Here is an 18,386-nt window from a genome sequence, read left to right as displayed (position 1 = left end):
ATCTCCCGGTTGGCTTCCCCGACCAGCGCGGCCCACCTCGCTCCTCGCCGTTCCACCCAGCCCGGAATTCGGCCTCCACTCCCAGACTTCCTGCCCCCGGGGGAAGGAGTGGGTCTCAGGAGTTTGGGCAGCAGTGGAGGGGTGCCCCAGCCCCTCCCCACCACTTCCTTCAGCGGTCAACTTCTGAGGGATGTCTCTAGCTGGGCTGGGACTGCCTCCTGGATCCTCCCGCGGAGCTGGAATCGGGGGTGGGGTCCCGGGGATCAGGATGGGAAGACAGAGGCCCCTTGGGGCGGGGCAGGCACCCGGGGCGCGGGAAGCGGCCCTCAGCCCGGCACCCAGCTCTGGTTGGGGGGCGGGGCCCCGGCCAGGCCGGGCGGCGGCGGAGGCAGGGCCGAGTCGAAGTTGAAGTCCATTTCGTCGCTGTCCATGAAGTCGTTGAGGATGATGGACTCGACGTCGCACTCGAGGCTCCCGCTGAACATGTCGAGGTCCAGGTCGGCCGGGAAGCGGTCGGGCGCGGCACCCAGCGGCCGGGCAGCGGCGGCCGCGTACGGCCCGGGCAGCGCGTCCAGCAGGAGGCCGCCGCGCGGGGCCCCGAAGGCGGCCGCATGGCCCGGCGGCGCCAGGCCCGGGGCGCCCGCCTCGCCGGGCAGCGTCATAAGGCTGATGGGGTGGGCTAAGGCACTGCGCGAGGGCACAGGCGGCGCGTATGGGGCCGCCCCCTTGCCCGGGTAGGCGGCGGGCGCGCCCGCCAGCGCCAGCTCCCCGGGCGCTCCCAGCACCGGGCCGGGCCTGGGCGCGGGCGGCGGCGGCGGCAGCAGCGCGGACAGCGCCCCGGGGCGGAAGGGCGCGGCCGCCGGCGCGAAGCTGGCCTGCTTGTTCTCCTGGATGGTCTGCATGGGCAGGCGGCGCAGCGCGCCCAACGCCGGCGGCCCGAAGCCCCCGCCCCCGCCCCCGCCGTAAGCACCGCTCTTGCAGCCCCCGAAGTAGGCGGGCGTCCCGGCGCGGGCCCGCGGCCCGTACGCGTCCTGCGCGCCGTCCAGCAGGGCCTCGGGCAGCCCCGCGCCGCCGCCGCCGCCGTGCAGACCCAGCGGGCCTCCCAGCTCGGCCAGGCGGGGCAGCTCCCCCGGGCAGCGCGCACCCAGCGCGGGCGACAGCGCGCTCGCCGGGCTCGGGTACATGAGCGGCGACGATGGCGCCAGGGCCTCCAGGGCCTCGTCGTCCTCCAATTCGGCCGCCTCCCCTAGCAGGGGTCTCCCGCCACCGCGGAAGTCGGCCCGCGCCTCATAGTCGTCGCTGGCGTGTGAGGCCGGGCTGGTGGCCCACTTGGCCGCGGCAGGCAAGGGCCCCGGGGCTGGTGCGCTCAGGGGGGCTGTCGTCGGGGCTTCGCTCAGGTGCCTGCAGCTGCTGCTTCTTGCTTGCCTTGCCTTTGATGCACAGGAACTTGGCCCCGTTGTCCATGGACGTGGCCCTGCGCCGCGGGGTCTTGCCCGTCTTTCTGCCCTCGGGGTTCAGCATCCACCACGAGCTCTTGCCGGTGCCCTCGTTCTGCACGCGGATGAAACGGGTGTGCAGCGACAGGTTGTGCCGGATGGAGTTCTGTGGCCGGAGACAAGGACATGGGTGGGGGAGTGGGAAGTGAGGAGGCCGTGGGGAACGGGGATGGGGGAGAAAACAGAGAAGGAGGTGAGAGGATGAGAAAGGAGAGAGCCAGAAGGGAGAAGGGGGCAATGGAGTTGGGGGAACAGGTGTAAGTCCCCAGGTCGGACTAACCCGAACACCCATCCTCTCCCCCGCTCCCCACAGGCACTGCCCAGAGGGTGGGACCCGAGCCTTGGGCCTGGCCTTTCCCGGGAAGCATGGGCGAACCTGAGGGCGACTCTTAAGGGGCCTGCAGCAGGGGAGCAGGACCCTGTCTCCCCAGCTCAGCCCAGCGCCGCCTGGAGCTGGCCAGCCTGCCAGGGCCCCCGGGCAGATTATGTAAGGGCTCATGCCGCTGCGGCTCATTTGTCTGCCCCCCTCCCTCCCCAGCCTGGCATGGTGCCAGGAGCCCGAAAACCCAGGGCTCCAGAAATCAATCTCTCGGTGACTGATTAAGCCCTGTTTAGAACTAATTGCTCTTTCATGTGTGGGGAGAATAAATTACCTGCTTTAATTTCGTGTCTTTAAAATGCAACTGCAGGTAGAGAAGACTGTTAACCCTTTGCTGGGAGGGCCTGGCCAGGGAAAGCAGAATAAGCTGGGGGTCCCCAAGGTGGCTATAGGCCCGAGACTATGCAGAGATTTCCCCCAACTCCTCTGAGCTCCTGGGACCTCCACAGAGGACGTGGATCCCAGCAAGCCCCTCAAAACACATCCACTGGCCGTGGAGACCTCAGACCCCACCTCTGCTTGGTGCCCACCTTCAGGCCAGCCTAGCTCTCCAGCCTGCCCTTTGGGCTGCAGCCCACCCTTCCCTCCTGACCCACCTGAAGCAGAGTAGCTCTGCCCTCAAAGCCCCTTCCGTGGAGCCTTCACAAAATCCCCACAAAGCAGGTGGCGTAATCCCCATTTACAGACAAGAAGACCAAGGCTCAGGAGGTGAAGTGGCTTGCCCAAGGCTCCATGGCCCTTTCTGCTGTTCCTTCCTACTTCCCTGAGCTTCCTTTTTGCCACCCCTGCATATCCTCTTCTAAATTTCTACTCTGCCAGTCTCTAGTGATCCCCATGACACTGCCTGCTTTTGCCAAGAAGGCAGGGGAGTCCACAGCTCCACTGACCTGGCTCCCCTCAGGAACCTGGAGGAGTAGGACTTCTGCTGGGCCTGCCACGCCCCACCACTGGGACCTCCCACCTGGTGGCCTTGACCTCCCAGCTTAGTAACTGCTGCAGAAACAGCATGGGCTTGGGTATCAGAAGGGCTGGGCAGGATGCCTGGCTCTTTTCAGCCACCTAGCTATGTGACCATGGGCTGCTGACTCAATCTCTTATGAGCCTCAGTGAACTCTGAAAAAAATGGGCAACATTCAATAACCACTTTCGAAGGCTGTTAGATCATTACCTGAGATAATGTGTGTGGGTAAGTGTTTGGTGAACCCACCAGGTGCTCATAGACGTTGGTTAAATCCCTCACTCTGGCCAGAAGACCTCACCTCTTAGGTCACCCAACAGACCTGCTCTGTCTCTACCTCCTTAATATCATACCCTGAGCATAACTGTGCTGGGCACTAACAACCCGGGGAAGCTGGCATTACCCCATCTCATGTACCAGGGAGCGGAGGCCCAGAGGCATGATGTAACTTGCCCACAGTCCCACAGGCAGCAGTGCTAGGTACCACTCCATCCAGATCTGCCCAGCTCATGGACCTGCTCTTAACTCATTAATCCACCTGTAACCATAACCACTGATCCATGAGGGCTCTCCCTCCCGCCTCCTTCCCACCAGTCTCCAGGAGGAGGGGTCCTTTCTGCTGCCCAGGGTATGCTCCCACCCCTCACCCCCAGCTCCAGGTACTGCCCTGACTCTTCAGGGCCCAGGCTCCCTATCTCTGGCACTTTCTGGTCTAAGGAGGTGACAGCTGGGGCTCCAAGGCCCCTCCAAGCGTTGCCCTGCCTGGCTTCTCCTGGGGCCCTGAGAGGAGGGGAGCTGGACCCCCAGGGAGTGGTGCTCCCTCAATTAGATACCCCCTTCCTGCTCCCGCCCCTGCACCTGGCTCCCCAGCCCCTCCCTCACACCTGTGTTCAGGGGACTAGGAGGCCTCAGTTCTTCTCCCCTATGGAACTCTCTGGCTTCCCAGAAGCTCCACCTCCCGGCTTCTCCACCTGGAGGTCAGTAAGGCAACACGTCTTTATCAATGTCCCTATGTGCCAGCCTGGTTCTGAGTGCTGGGGGGGAAGGAGGAAGGACATTGCCAAGTACCAGCACCTACTCAGAACCTGCCTGTTCAGACGTATAAGCGTTAAACTACTTTATCTCACGTGATCAGTCTGTCAAACTCCATACAAGTCAGGGATTGTGATCCCTATCTAAGGATGAGGATAGTGAGGCTCAGAGAGGTTAACTTAAGTTGCCAAGGTCACACAGTTTAAGTGGCAGAGCCAGGTATTGATTTCAGGTTAATCTCACCCTGAGTCTAAAGGACATCACATTCCACCACGGGAGAGAGAAACGAGTCAGAGAATTTCCAAAGAATCTTAGGAAGCCAGTACTCCAGTGCTTCTCAAACTTTCCATGTAAACTATCCCTAGAAGCTGGCAGCATGGAAAGACTGGGGACATATCACAAGGTCAAAATTTCCTATATGTCTTGTGATTCGTTTGTAGAGTTCAAGTGAATTTTGAATTGTACTTCATAATACGTCCAAATTTTCTGAATATAAAAATAATGTTTTAGATTTTTACCAAGAGCACATGTTCTGAGCCTAGGAAGGTTTGCATCCTTCCCCACTCTGTTTCCTGCCCAGCCAGGTACCCCTGGGAGCTTGAGCCCCAGCCTGAAACAATGGCTGGTCCAAACCAGAGAGAAGAAAGGATTTGCCCAAGGTCACCCAGGACCTGGTGGTAGAGCAGGGATTCGGGCCCAAGCCCCCTGACCCTCAGCCTGGGGATTGATCCATTCCACCAAGCCTGACCTGGGGCAAGTCCCTCCTTCTCTCCAGCCTCAGTTTCCCTACCAGTAAACTGATGAGATGGGCCATCTGTACTCTGGGGACCTTTTGGATTTGACACTGAAAGTTCTTAGAATCATCCAGCCCAGAGGTTTTCAAACTTTTTTTCAAAGTAGTGGAACTCTTTCAGTTAATGGAATCTAATGCAAAACTTGAGTGTTGCACACTCAAGCCATCAGGGAGTGGGGGTGGGGGCACCTGAGGCCCTGCCGGCTCAGCACCCTCCCTTGCACTCGCACAGAAAACCAGGCCCCTGGGGAGAGATTCTGCTGGCCAGATGGATGGGGCAGAGAGGAGGCCTAGAGGAGGGCGATACCTTGTCCAGGGTCACCCAGGGAGGTGGCCCAGAGCTGCACAAGGACCTAGGCCCTCACTGCTGAGCCAGGCTCTGCACCAGGTGTACACCAGGGCTGTGCCCCACGAGGGAAGCCCAGGCCCTGCAGCCCAGGCTGGCTCCTCAGAGCCCAGCCACCTGGTACCGATCAGACCTCCCGGCCAACATCCAATGGCAAGCGCAGATCACAATTCACCCACAAGGCCTCCTGGGAGGCCAGAGGCCACAGAGGAGGTGAGGGAGGCAGAGGAGGGAGATGCTTCTGCCAGGCAGCAGTAACCAGGGCTCCCTCTCGGAGTCGCCTAGCAACCCGCCACCACAGCCCGGCCCCAGCATGCCCGCGCTCCCCTGGTGCCCAGAGCTGGGCCCGACTTCTGGGGCCTCCCATCTCCCATACCTCCATGCAGGCCTGGGGCAGGTTCCCAGAGGAGATAGACCTTCCTGATTCAGGGCCTCAGGAGACCCTCAGCGGGCAGAGGGAACGGAGAGTGGGTTACATTCCACACCCATCCCACTCTCCCTCAGAACCTGGGCCAGGGAGGCCAGTCCCCTGGGGCCTCACCCACCAGGGAGAGGAGGCTGGCGCAGGGCAAAGCGCATGCGCTCTGGTGTTGGCTGCGGATCCCAGTTTTGGCTCCAACACTCACAAGCAGTGCGACCCTGGGGCAAGATGCTTTGAACTTCCATCTCCTCACACAGCTACCTGCTTCCACCCTTGCTCCCCTGCAGCCCTCCACCACGCGCCAGCCAGAGTGGTCCTTCAAATAACCCGGATCACGTCCAGTCCTGCCCAGAACCCTCTGACGCCCCCATCTCACTCAGAGTAAAGAACAGAGGCCTTGCCATAGCCCACAGCCCCTCCATGACCTCTCAGACTCCTCCCCTAAATGCTGGATCCCTCCCTCCTGCTCTGAAGCTGCGAGACATGGTCGCACCTTGGGGCCTCTGTCTCAGAGAAACACTGGGCGCCCAGACACCCACGTCGATCTCTCATCTCCTTCAAGTCTTTCTTCAGATGTCACCTTCTGCAACGAGGCCCATCCCGACCACTCTTAACAACTGCTCCTCTTCCCTGCCATTTCTGGGCCCCCTTACCTTGCTCTACATTTTTCTAAAGCAATTATCACTGTCTAAATGAATATTTAATTTATATATATATGAATTAATAAATTAATATATGTTATATATAAATATATAATGTATTTATATTCTGTATTTATTATTTATTGTCTGGTTTCACTATTTCATGAGGGATTTTTGTCCATTTTTTACTGTACTCCATGTGTTTGATACATACTAGGCGTTTACTAAATGTCAAAGGAATGAATGAATGAATGAGAGAGTAAAGGGGGAATACTGTGTTGCAGGGAGAATTAATGAGACTGGGCAGAGTAGCTGGCACATGATATGAGCTTCTCCAAACTGGGCTGAGAGAAGGGAACATAGTCAGAAGGAGAGGTAAGCATGGGGTGGAGGAAGTCAGGAACAGTGTGATCCACAGATGGAACCGCAGAGAGCAGTGAGGGATTCTGTGAGAGGGGAAGAAGGCCTCAGAGGGTGAACAATGCAGCTGCCCACCCCAGCCCCCCACCTTGCTCCCTCCTGCTCCCCAGATAGACCTGAGTAACCTAGGGCTTGCTGGGGCCAAGGTTTCTTACAGACTGTACCACCTGGGCGAGAAGACACTCCATGAGCCCCAGTGGGAACAGAATAACCTCATCCTTGCTGACCGTGCTTCCCTCCTGGACAGGGTCTGATCCATTTGATGGCGCACCTCATCTATCCAGCAAGACAACCCCATCTATTCCCAGGACACCCTTCGCCCACGAGCAGTAATGCATTCATCTGACAGCACAACCCCATTTATCCAGCACACCAGTCCCATTTATCCAGCAAGTACAACCTCATTTGCTAACAGCACTCCATTCACCTGACGGGCCCCCTCATTTATCCAGCAGGACACCCTCATTTATTCTCCAAGTCGGAGGCTCTCCTTCCTCCTGTGGTGTGGCTGTGTTCTCTGACAGTGCAACCTGACTGATCCAGCAGGACGTCATCTCTCCTACAAGTACACTTCATCCCGACAGTACAACCTCATTTATCTAACAATGCAGCCTCACCTTGCCTCCAAGTACCACCTCATTCCCTGACAGTACAACCTTGTTTATCTTCCAGTACAACCTCATTTCTCCTCCCAGTACAGCTTCATTCTCTGATAGCTCAGCCTCATCCAATCTTACTTTTCCAGCCAGAGCCCACCAGATCTCTAGGTGGGGAGAGGGGAGTGTGGAGAGGAAAGGGGTTCCACCATTTGCTGTCTCCTGCTATGACTATGTCCAATCTCCCCAGGCCCAAAAGGGCCCACAGCCTTTGAGTTCTAGGTTGCGTGGCCCAGCCAGTGCTCCACCATTGCCCCACCTCCCGTTTTGTCCCCTCTAGGGCTAAAGAGGGCCCACAGGATGGATTTCCTCCAGCTCTCCAGGATTTGATTTGTAGCTGTTGCTGATTTCTGTGGCATGGATACTGCCATCGTAGCCAATTTTAAGCTGCCAGCATGACGTCACTGAGCGCAGAACTGGGAAGAAGTGTGCACGATCGGCTCTCATGAGCCAGTGGAAGCCAGCTCTAGCACACCACCGCCACGTGCTTCAAATACTGAGGCAGGAGAAGGGCACCACTTACAGTATGACAGACCCAGGCTAGGTTCTTTGATACATTTCTTCTTTTAATCCTGATAACTGCCCTGCAAATAGGTAGTGCTACTTTACAAAGGGGGGAAACTGAGGCTCAGGTGGATTAAATGACTCCTGAGGCCGTGAAGCTGGGAAGTGATGGAGCCAGGTCTGGGTCTCAGTGTGACGGGGGACACTGCCCCCCTGCCCACCTCAGTGTCCATCCCTGCCTTGGTTCTCAAGCCCAAGCTTCCTGGCTTTCATAAGAGACAGGAGACCCAAGTCTTGTGCCCCTCACCCACCACAAGCCCTGTGCTACCTCCTGGCCTCCCTGGCACCAGGCGGTTCCAGGACCCTCCCAGTTCAGTCCCGGGTCTTGTGTCCATCCATTCAAGCCCGAAGCCAGGTATGGACACCTCTCCAGGTTCTATCACTGTCCAAGGTTCAGCCCAGCCCCTCCCTCAGGAAGTTGACCTGCCTACCCCATGGGGATGATGATCTAGCTCCTCCCTTTAATGCCTCCCTGAGCAGACACCACCTGTGGGGCTATGTGAGCGCTGGATCCCCACCATGACTCCCATTTCGTCTCTCCCTCCTTCCTTCCCTCCCTTCCTGCAGGAACAAAGGTCCAGGGCAGTGGCTGAAATTCCAGCTTCACCCATGGAACCTTGGGCCTCCCCTGGAAAAGAAGGTAACAATCCCAACATCCATGGATGAGATCCCACATGTCATGAACCTCAACCCCTCCCTGTCTCAGAGCCCCAAGAGCAGCCCCTGTCCCACCCCTTACCCCAACCCCACTCTGGGGCCCCAGTCTGGCCCAGGAACACACACCTGTCTCAGACAGAGCCACAGACTCTCCGGGGGTCACTTGCTCTGCTGCCTGAGGTGAAGCTGTGGTGCTTCACCTGGCAGAAAGGGTGACCTGGATGACCTCAAGGGCCTGAGGCCACGTGCAAATCCTTGGTACTAGTGTCTGTAGTGGAGGAGGGGTAGAAGGGCAGGTGGTGGCATCAGGGCCGCAGGTGTCAACAGGTGGGTGAGCTTGGGGTCAGCAGTGGAACAGAAGTGGGCAGCCAGGGGGTAGGGGGAACCAAATGTCCCAAGCAAGGCATGAGTTCAAGGGATAGGCCCTGGCATCCCCCACCCCTACCCCAGAGACAGCAGAGCCCACACACCCAGCCTGGGCAGCAAACAAAGCAGCAGCAGAAGTCCGAGCTCTTCCCTCAAAAGCCTGTGGCTGCTCATCACCCACAGGCTTGGGTCCAACTCCAGACTGATACTCAAGAGCCCTCTGACGCTCTCCAGCCTCATCACCTCCATTCCCTTAAGCCCATCTGGGGCTCCAGCCACCCTGGATGTCTCACACCTCCATGCCTTTGCACTCTGTTCCCTTTGCCCTTCCCTCCCTCTCTGCTCCACCAGTTCCTGCTGCTCCAACAAGGCTAGCTCTGTGGCATCTTCCTAGCGCCCTCTGCAAGCCCCAAAGATAGCTGCTCCCACGTCAGTGCTACTACAGAAATCTAACTGCACACTGGAGTATAACTGTCTATGAGTCTGCCTCCCCACGTGAACTTTCTGGGGCAACCCTTGGCTCACATTCAGTCAACCATAGGATGGAGCTCTCAGCAGCCACAAACCACTCAGGCCTGGCAATTCTGTGCAGTTTCTGTTCAGCAAAACCTCAGGCCAGAGCTCCAGGCCTTGCCTCCTCCATCCTGGTCTCCCCTCCCGTTCCTGCTGCCTCTGCCACCTCCCTCCTTTTCCTCAGCACTTCCTGGCTCCTCCAGAGAATCCAGCCAAGTGAGGAAGCAAAGAAACTACCATTTACTGAGCGTTCACCAGGTGCCATGCACTGTGCTGGCACTCAGCAATTAAAACCCTATTGAGTCTTTGTGACAACCCTCCGAGCTGGTTTATTATCCCTATTTTACAGACGAGCAACTGAGGCTCCAAGAGACAAACTGACCTGCCCAAGGTCACGTCGTGTAAGTGGTGGTGCAGGAATTCACACCCAGGGCCCTTGCTCTTCCTCCCACCCTGAGATGCCTCTAGGGAGGAGCCCAGGCCTGGCAGAAGCTCCAGGGTGGGCCTGGGGTGGGGGTGGGGGCTGTCCGCAATGGCTCAGCCACACCTCCACACTCTTTCCTCCTTCATCTGGGATTAAAGGGGATCCCTAAATGCAAAGCCATTCAGGCTTCTCCCTGTCTCTTCTCAGTCGGAGCCCCCTCCCTCCCTCAGGCCGCACCTCCCCACACCCCTGCCCTAGGCCTGGAGCAGCTGTGGTGACCTCACCCAGCCCTGCCCTGGGCCTGGCTCTGGGGAGGGCCCAGCAGCTGTGCCCCAGCCCTGCAGGCCGGCTCCTGAGGGGAAAAAAGGCAGAATGGGCGTGGTGCCAAGAGAGCCATCTGCTCTCCCAGGGGCATGGCCACCCGCGCAGACACTGGCCTTGCCCCAGGGGCCGCCCTTGGCCCTCTGTCCCCATGCCAAGGGGCTCCAGGAGCCCAGGGCAGCCCACCCAAACTGGGCACCAGCCCTCATCTGCCATCTGTCTTCTCCTGGATACTGAGAGGTCCTTGCAGGACATGTTGGAGCACGAATGTCCGCTGAAAAGGGACAAGTGCTCAGGGCAAGTTCTGGGTCCAGAGGCCAGGGGCCAGGGCTAGGTGTACTGAGCACTGCCTTCCCAGCCCCAGCCTGGCCAGGCTAAGAGCCGGAGATGCCCTGGGGGAGGAGGGGGCCTCCATCCCCTCACATCTGCTCAGCTGGCAGGTGCCTCTGGCAGAGGGCAAGCCCCTTCCCCCACAGCCCCAGCTCAGGTTACAGAGGAGGCAAGGCCAGACGAGGACAGGGGGAGGGGACAGGAGGGGTGGAGAAGGCATCACAGCTTCCCAGAGTCTTGGGGGAGGGGAATTCAGATCTCTAGATAGGACTCAGCCAGAGAGGGAAGGGCCATGCCCAAGGTCACACAGCCTCCCAATGGGCAAAGGGCAGCAGGCACCCAGGGGCAGGCAGCCCTGGGTTCAAGGGTGACCTTGAGCAAATCACTGCCTTTATCTCTAAAAATACAGAGCCTAAAACCTGGCTGCTTGCCTCCCAAGGCCATGGGGAAGGCTCTGGAGGCTAGAAAGCAGCGGGTCAACCTAAGGGCAGGACAAAGCTTGGACATCCTGAATATCTGACACCTTAGGGACAGAAAGGGAGGCATTAGAGGAAGGACCCCCTTTCCCGCAACACGCACAAGTCAGTGTCTTTTAGGGATCAGGGCCCAGGGACCCCCACCTGACACAGCAGTGCTGGTTCCTTTCCTTTCCCAGAGCAATGAATAACCGTCATGTTATTTCCTGATATCTTGGGGACAGTTGCCCAAGGCCACACACAGGGTGAGTGACAGAGCTATGATCAGCTCCTCCCTGCCTGTGTCCAAGACCCCTAACACCACTCTGCCTCACCTCCGGGATCCTTGAAGCACCAAAGGGTGCTGAATGGCACCTCAGGCCTGGCATCTAGGACTCTTTGGGCCTCCACCCTCTCTCGGGCTCATCTTCTCCCCTGGACCCCACTACCAGGCCCACACTGGGTGCCAGCGCCCGCCTCTCCCCTCGTCCACCCTCCACACCACCGTCAAGGGATTTTTCTGCCAGAGTAATTCCCCATCCCCTACAGCTTGGAGTGCCAGCTCCCCAGCTTGGCATTCAAGGCCACTAACTGTCAGGCCTCTGCTTGCTTCTCCAGCCTCAAGTCCTGGTGGGCTCTGGCCAACACAGCCAGACTCTGTGGGGCTCCTAAAGAGTCCTGAGGGTTGACTTCCTTTATCTGGTTCCCTTCCTCTACCTCCAAACACCTATAGATCATTATCTGGCCTTCCACCGTGACCCTGAGCAGTCTTTATCCTGAATCAAAATCTGGAGTCCTCATCTTATCTCCCCAGCTTGACTTGTGGGCACCTCAAAGTCAGGGAGCCAGTCCCGTTCCCCTGAGCAGCACTGCAGTTGGTGCCCAATGGGTGTAGGCCTGGAGGGAGGAAGCTGCCATCAGCCTTGGGGCCTACAGATGGGGTTGGGGAGGGGGGTGCAGTGTGGGACAATATCAGGCTGGTCAGGCCCTGTTTTCAGGGAGCTCTCTGAGAAAGGGAGCCAAGGACCCCAGAGCCACGCCCCAGGCTGGAAGCCTCAGGGCCAAACTCCAAGGGAGAGCAGAGAGGCAATGATGGGGCTGGAGACAGGGGTGGAAGCGGAGGCCAGCTTGGAATGTCTTGGCCAGAGCAATGGGCTAGGCAGGAGTTAGCCCTGGGGAGTTTCATTTCTGTCACTTACAGTGGGATACTGTGAAAGCCACTTTATTTCTCTCAGCCTTAGTTTCCTCATCTGCAAAACGGGGACAGTAACAGTACCAGCCTCACAGGGTTGCTATGAGAATTCAAGGAAAGCATGGACGTAATGGCATAAGGCGATTGAATCCTGAGCTGGAAGAGTGCAGTGTGGCTACAGCAAGGGTCAGAAGACGGTGAGTGATGTGGCTGGAGAGGCTGACTGGTGCCAGGTGGCCAAGGCCTTGAGTGTCACGCTGAAGCCCCTGGACTGGATCCTGTAGGAACAGCACTGCACTGTACACGTGCTCACGTCTCCTCACCAGATGGGGAGCCCTCAGAGAGCAGGGGCTGTGACGTTCAGTTTCCTCACCTTTCTAGGTGCAGAGAGGCTTCCTGAGAATTTACACCATCAATTCCCCTCCCTCCTGTGGCCAGAGGCTCTGAGTGGCACAGCGTATCAGCCCTGGCTGCCAGCTGCATTCTCTCCATCCACATTCTATATGGCGCGATTCCTAAGACGTGAGGGATGAGTGAATGTGTTGGGGATGGGGGTCAGTCCCTTCAAGCTGTCTGCATGGGGTTCAAGTCTCTGGAGGATCCAAAAAGAGCGAGCAGGAGAGGAGTGGGCTCAACCTGGGCAGCCTGCTTGGAGAAGAAGCTGGTCCACACTGGGGGCAGCGGAAGGGAGGGACAAGTGGAGCCTGAGACGCTACCATCTAAGGCACTGCTTCAGAATCGGACCCGTGACTAGACAGACCTGTTAAAATATAGATTCCAAAGCCCACCCGCTGAGAGTCTGATGGAGAGGGTCTGAGATGGGGACTGGAAACCTGTATTATCTAAAGCCTCTGGGTGACTCTGATCATCAGCCAGGTTTGCCAACAACTAAGGATTTAAGGGAGGAATTCTCAGGGAGACACAGTGAGTTCCAGAATCACCTGGGAGGCAGGTCTTTGTTCCAACCACCCAAGACCCCGCCTACTTTCTGAGGGGTGTCCCAAGGGATCAGTCCATGAGTCAGTAGCTGCCTTGGTGAGCATGTGACAATGACAGTGGGTGTGGGTTAAGAACTCCAGGGCCAGGTGTAAAGGCGACAACGTGAGGGTGGCCTGAGATCAGAGGCTGCAGGGAAAGCGGGAGCGAGGGTAGGGTCTAGACAAGGCCAGCAGAGGGCCCAGGGGTCCAAACAGAGCAGTTTGGGCTTGCTTGGCTCCCAGGGGAACTGAGGAGCCCTAGAGCGTTCTGGAGCATGAGCAAGCCTTGGAGCAGGAGGGCTGGCTGGTGTGTGGGGCTGAGACTGCACCAGCATCGGGACATGGGGAAACATGGTAGAAACAGACAAGTCTGTGTCTAAATCCAGGCTCGGCCTCATCCCAGCCATGCTGCCTTGGCCAAGTGACTTCATCTTTCTTGGCCTCCATTTCCTCAACTGCAAAATGGGGCTATTAACACATAGCTGGCAGGACCCAGGGAGGATGAAATGAGAGCATTTATGTGAAGTGTCCAACTAACTGCCTAGCACCCAGACGTTAATTCTCTTCATTCGTGTTCCCCTTCCCACAAGAAGCACCCCTCCTAGAGACCAGAAAGGTTTCTCTGCAAAGAGGGAGGCCCTGGGGGGAGGGTGTGGGAGGCCCCTCCCCCACACACCACCTGGCCCCCCTCCCACCTCCACATATGGGGTGGGGGTGGGGAATGGCAGCAAACAGCCAAACCCTCCCAAACAAGAGTTGCTTTCCATGGTAACCAGGGTGCCAGGAGGAAGGGGGGCGCTCCAGATCCAGCTATCCCCCTGAGCGCCCTACTCGGGCCCCAGAGCCTCAGCTAATGCCCACCCAACACCCTGCACACCCCATCTGCCCGCTCTGGGGGCCAATTGGGACTGCCATGAGCACTCCTGTCATTGCGCCCAGAGTACGTTTGCCACCTGGGTAACGCCATGGGCAGGGTAGGCATCTCCAAGCAGGAGCCCCAAGTTCAAGTCCATCCACACCCACACTCACACGCTTCCACCCGTGAGAAGTCCTATCGGTACTTTGTGCCCGCCATGCCAACTAACCCCTCGTGGTTCCCGAACCAGAGGATTTGTCAGTCACAGCGCCGAAAGGACCAGAAACCGAGTTAAGGCCCTTTGGACACTAGGGAGAATACCAAGGACCAGAATGCAAAGAGCTTTGCTCCAGCTCACACACCTGGATCAAGTTCCTACAGGTGCTCTGTCCACCCCTCACCTACTCCCAACTCCACAGCTCCAACTGACCCCAAAGGGCTGAACTAGGACACCCTGAGCGATGCTCCAGGGAGATGGGCCTCTGCCGGGAGAAGGAAGGACGTCTTAACTTTAAGACCTGTCTAGCAATAGAATGGGCAGTCTCAGAGGTCAGAGATCATGAGCTCTCAGTCACTGGGAGTGTGTGAGAAGGGACTGAGCTGAGGAAGGAGGCATGGAAGGGGGTGTTGGGCTCTGTGACTCCCCACTTCCCCTAGAGACCCAAAGTCTGATTTGGAGGTGGGAGGAGTGGGCACCAGTGTGTACCTGCTTCCCAGGTACCACCCCCAAGTTAGGAGGCAGGCCCACAGGCTGCAGATAGGCAAAGGGTGCTGGTGAGTCAGTCACGAAATAGGGGGGACAGTGAGGTGAGGAGGGGGCTCCCCCTGCTATGGCTGCTGCACCTATATCCCAGAGGCTCACATCCATACACACAGTCCATGACCACCCCCTCCCCTCAGAGGACACAGAAAGAGGGGCTTCCACAGCCCCAGGACCCCATGTGGTGGCCACCACCGGCTGCCACTCAAAGGACGGAGAAGGTGGGCTGCAAGGAATAATCCTGTGCCCTTTCAAAATCCAAACACAAGAGCCCCCCTCCAGCCCCAATGGTATAGAAAAAGCTTGAGTTTTGGGGTCAGAAGGGGGTTCAATTTCCAGGCCTGCCACTTCATAGGGATGTGACCCCAGGACAAGTCACTTCTCCACCTGGGACACAGAGATGCTAATACCCACCCAGAAGGATGGTGGCCAGGATTTGATGGGATATGCCCTGGGCTAGTGGGCATCTCCTTCCCAGCTCTCCCTCCTCTCTGGTAGAGCACCCCCACTCCAGCGAATCCTGCAGCTGGAGTCCTCAGGGCACACAGAGAGGGGGGCCCCAACCCGCAGAAAGTGGGGGCTGGGGGGTGCTGAACTTTCAAACCCGCAACCCCCCCCCCCCCCCGCGCCGTTCATTACCTTAACACGAGTTAAAAATAACCGTCTCATCTCTTTAAATTAGTCTGTCTGCAATTACCGCCTGGCACGGCGCTGCCCGCCATCGTCCCGCTGGAGCGGCGCCAGGTGGCAGGCGGGGCCCTCACCCTGTCTGTCGGTCTGTCTGCCTGCCTGCCTGCCTCCTGGTCCCCCCTTCCCCCCTACAGCGGCACAGCTACCCCAGGGGCCTCCCGGCGCCCCGCCTCCTGAGCTCCCCAAGTTGCGCGAGGATGGGGGCCAGGGCGGTGGGGCTGGCGGGAGCGAAGGGGCCGGCGGGGCGCAGAGAACCGGGGTGGGGGCTCCGGAGCACGGCGGCGGGGGAGGGGCGCCGGGAGGCCCAGGAAGCCTGAAGGGCCCGCAGCGCGCCAGCGCTCGTGGGTGGGTGTGAGCAGGTGGCCGTGGGAGTCTGCCGGGCGTGCCAGCAACTGTGCCAGGAGCGGCTGGCACGGGCTCGTGCCCAGGAGGTGGGCAGCTGCCAGCCCTCCGCTCGTGCAGTGCGGGGGGTGAGGACACCCCCCAACCCAGGCTCACACCGCCTCCTCCCGAACCCCCACCAGCCCTTGGGGCTGGGGATCCCCGGAGGACAAAGAAGGAGGAGGCAGCCCTGCTGGAGCAGGCTGGGGGGAGGAAAGAAGGGGAGCCCTCTGCGCTCACAAGCACTGCTCAGCCCGGCTGTAGCACGACCCTCCTCCTGGCCTCTCAGATCAGTCCCTCCCTCCAGCCTCCCTCCCACCTAGGACCTGCTGGCCAGCCTGGGCCAGATGGGGGTAGCACCACCCCTCCAGATCCCACCCCCCAACAGCTAGGCTGCTCCAGCCCTGAAGGAGAGGGAAACTCCCCATCCACTGCGCTCCTCCCCACCCCCAGGCCTGGGGACAGAAATGGGAGGCGCCCAGGCCTGACCTGGGAGCTCCCAGGGGAGCTGGCAGCCAGGAAACACAAAAGCAGGCAGAACAACTCCAGAGGCGCTAAGTGGAAGGAGTGCCAGGACCCTGAGCAGCCTGGAAGGCTTCCGGGAGGAGTCCAGCACTAGGGAAGGTGGGGCTGGAGCATCTGAGAGGAAGTGGGAGGCTCTACCTGGATGGTGGAGATAAACACTACTAGCACACTGCAGAGGGAGGGAGACCTCCTGTCCAAGCGCCGTCCCAGGCCTAGAGACCCTCCGCCCTGAGGGTAACACTGCCAGCCTCTTGGGTGGAGTTCCCAGCACCAAGCCCAGCCCCTCCTCAGGCTTCAGCCTGCTGAGTGCCCTGTGCCTGCTGCTGACCTTGCCTCCTCCACTTCCTCTCCGCAGCACGCCACAGCTGGGACCACAGGGCAAAGGCCAAGCACAGCGGCCCGTCCTGATCTGGCCCACTCTGCCTTTCCCATGCCACCTCCCTGCCATCCCTAGGAGCCCTCATTCCAGCCTGGCACGCCCAACCATCTCCCAAACCCAACATGTATGATTCCACCTCCTTGCTTTTCCATATGCAGTCAACAGCCCCTGGAAGACTCTCTCAAATTCTGCACCCCCCCCCCCCGCCCCGTGAAGGCAGCTCAGATCAAGTGCCACCTTCTCTGTGAGGGCTTGCCTGGCTCCCAGTGGATCTAACCTGCCTTCCCTGCACTCCCCCACCCCCGGCCCTTCCTGCCTGTAAAACACAGGGCCTGGGTGTGGAACTGGCTGAGCTCTGATGCATCCTGAAGGCAGGTGCAGTGCCTTCCCCTGTTCCCCGACTCCGTCTAACACCCCTGGGGATTCAAGTGCAACACTTATGTGGGAGAGGGGAGGGAGGAAGGAACAATGGGCCCCTTGCCCCAGCCCTGGCACCTGAGCGTACCACAGGCCCTGCTAACCAGAGGTTGGCTGGGAGTTGGAGATGGCCCCTCCACCAGGCCCCTGGAGGGACTGACTGGGAATGGAGGAACAAGCGGCAGGGGGGGCACGAATGACGAGGAGGAAGCTCCATGGGGAGCTGGATGGGGGGTGGGGTACAAGGGGGACAGCGACTGAGAGCATGAGATGGGAGAGGCCCATCTGAACAGCCTCCTCCAATGCCTGGGTGGTCTCTGCCAGGGCCTAAGTCAGGAACCCCAGGCTGAAGCACCCTCTCCAATGCCCCAGTCCAGGACAAGCCTTCCAGAGCTCCTTCCTTCCTGAGCCCGGGGAACAGGGAGAACCAGTGTGTCCCCAGCAGCATGGTGCAGTGGAAAATGCATCCAATGGGCAGGCAGGAGACCTGGGCCGTCATCCAGGGCCTGCCGCTCACAGCTGACTGACGACCTGAGAAGAGTCCCATCCCCTTCCGGGGCCTCAGTCTCACAGTCTGAGAAATGAACACATGGGACTAAATTATCTCCAAATTGTCTCCATTCCCAATCACGTTCTAGGATTTAGACCTGCCCCTGTGCAAAAGCCGTCAGCGCCCCACTCCCACGGCCAGTGCCAGCAGGATACTATTCCAGAGGCTCTGTGGGGCCTTGGAGGGAGACACACCTGGACTGGAGTCCAGCTTTCCCACCAACTGACTATGTGACCTTGGGCAGTTCACTCCTCCACTCTGCGCCTCAGTGCCCAGTTCTGTAATGGTGACGGTAAAACTCACCTTAGGGACTGCTGAGAGCATTAAAGGAGACACCTGGCACAGATGCCTGAAGGTGTCTGGCACAGGGCTTGGCCCTGAGACCCTCAATGAAGTGCAGTTCTCGCCCAGCTTCCAGCCTCACGTCCCCTCTTGCCATCTTCCCCCATCATACCTAATCTATTAAGCCCAGCTGGAGCTCCACCTCCTCTAGGAAGCCCTCCTGGCTTACCCTGGCCCACAGTACCCTCCCTGGTCTCAGCATCCTCTGCATGATCCACCCATTTCTTCACTCTTTCACCAGACATGCACCGGTGGCTCCTCGTTGTCAAGCTCTATGCTGGGTGCTGTGGGCACAGAGATTGCTCTGACACTGCCACTGTCTTCCAAACGCAGGGTGGAGAAGGGAAATGAGACCTATGACAGACAGGGAGATGGCCAGAGAAGAGGGAGTCCTAAGCTAGCTAAAGAGGATTAAGGGAAGGCTTCCTGGAAGAGGCATCTAAACTGTGCCCTTGAGGACAGGGAATATATCCACAAGGAGAAGTGAAAGGTGGGACAGTGCATGGGGAGCAGGGAGGGAGGAGGGAGCAAAGCCCAAGGGCAGG

The 18,386-nt window shown here is 58.9% G+C and overlaps 1 protein-coding gene across 1 annotated transcript in view; it reads right to left on the bottom strand.

Annotated features, from left to right (window-relative positions):
• Positions 1-219: 219 nt before the first annotated feature.
• LOC131403226 (forkhead box protein O6-like) overlaps positions 220-18,386 on the bottom strand; it is a 29,829-nt gene continuing 11,662 nt past the window's right edge. Inside the window, 2 exon segments of the mRNA XM_058537515.1 lie at positions 220-1,367; positions 1,369-1,602. Coding sequence (XP_058393498.1) covers positions 327-1,367; positions 1,369-1,602 — 1,275 coding nt within the window. The 3' untranslated portion in view covers positions 220-326.

Source organism: Diceros bicornis, unplaced genomic scaffold, assembly GCF_020826845.1.
Source record: "Diceros bicornis minor isolate mBicDic1 unplaced genomic scaffold, mDicBic1.mat.cur scaffold_590_ctg1, whole genome shotgun sequence".
Classification (NCBI taxonomy): Eukaryota; Metazoa; Chordata; class Mammalia; order Perissodactyla; family Rhinocerotidae; genus Diceros; species Diceros bicornis.
Note: the sequence above shows the minus strand (reverse complement) of the source record. Positions and strands in the feature narration are given on the sequence as shown.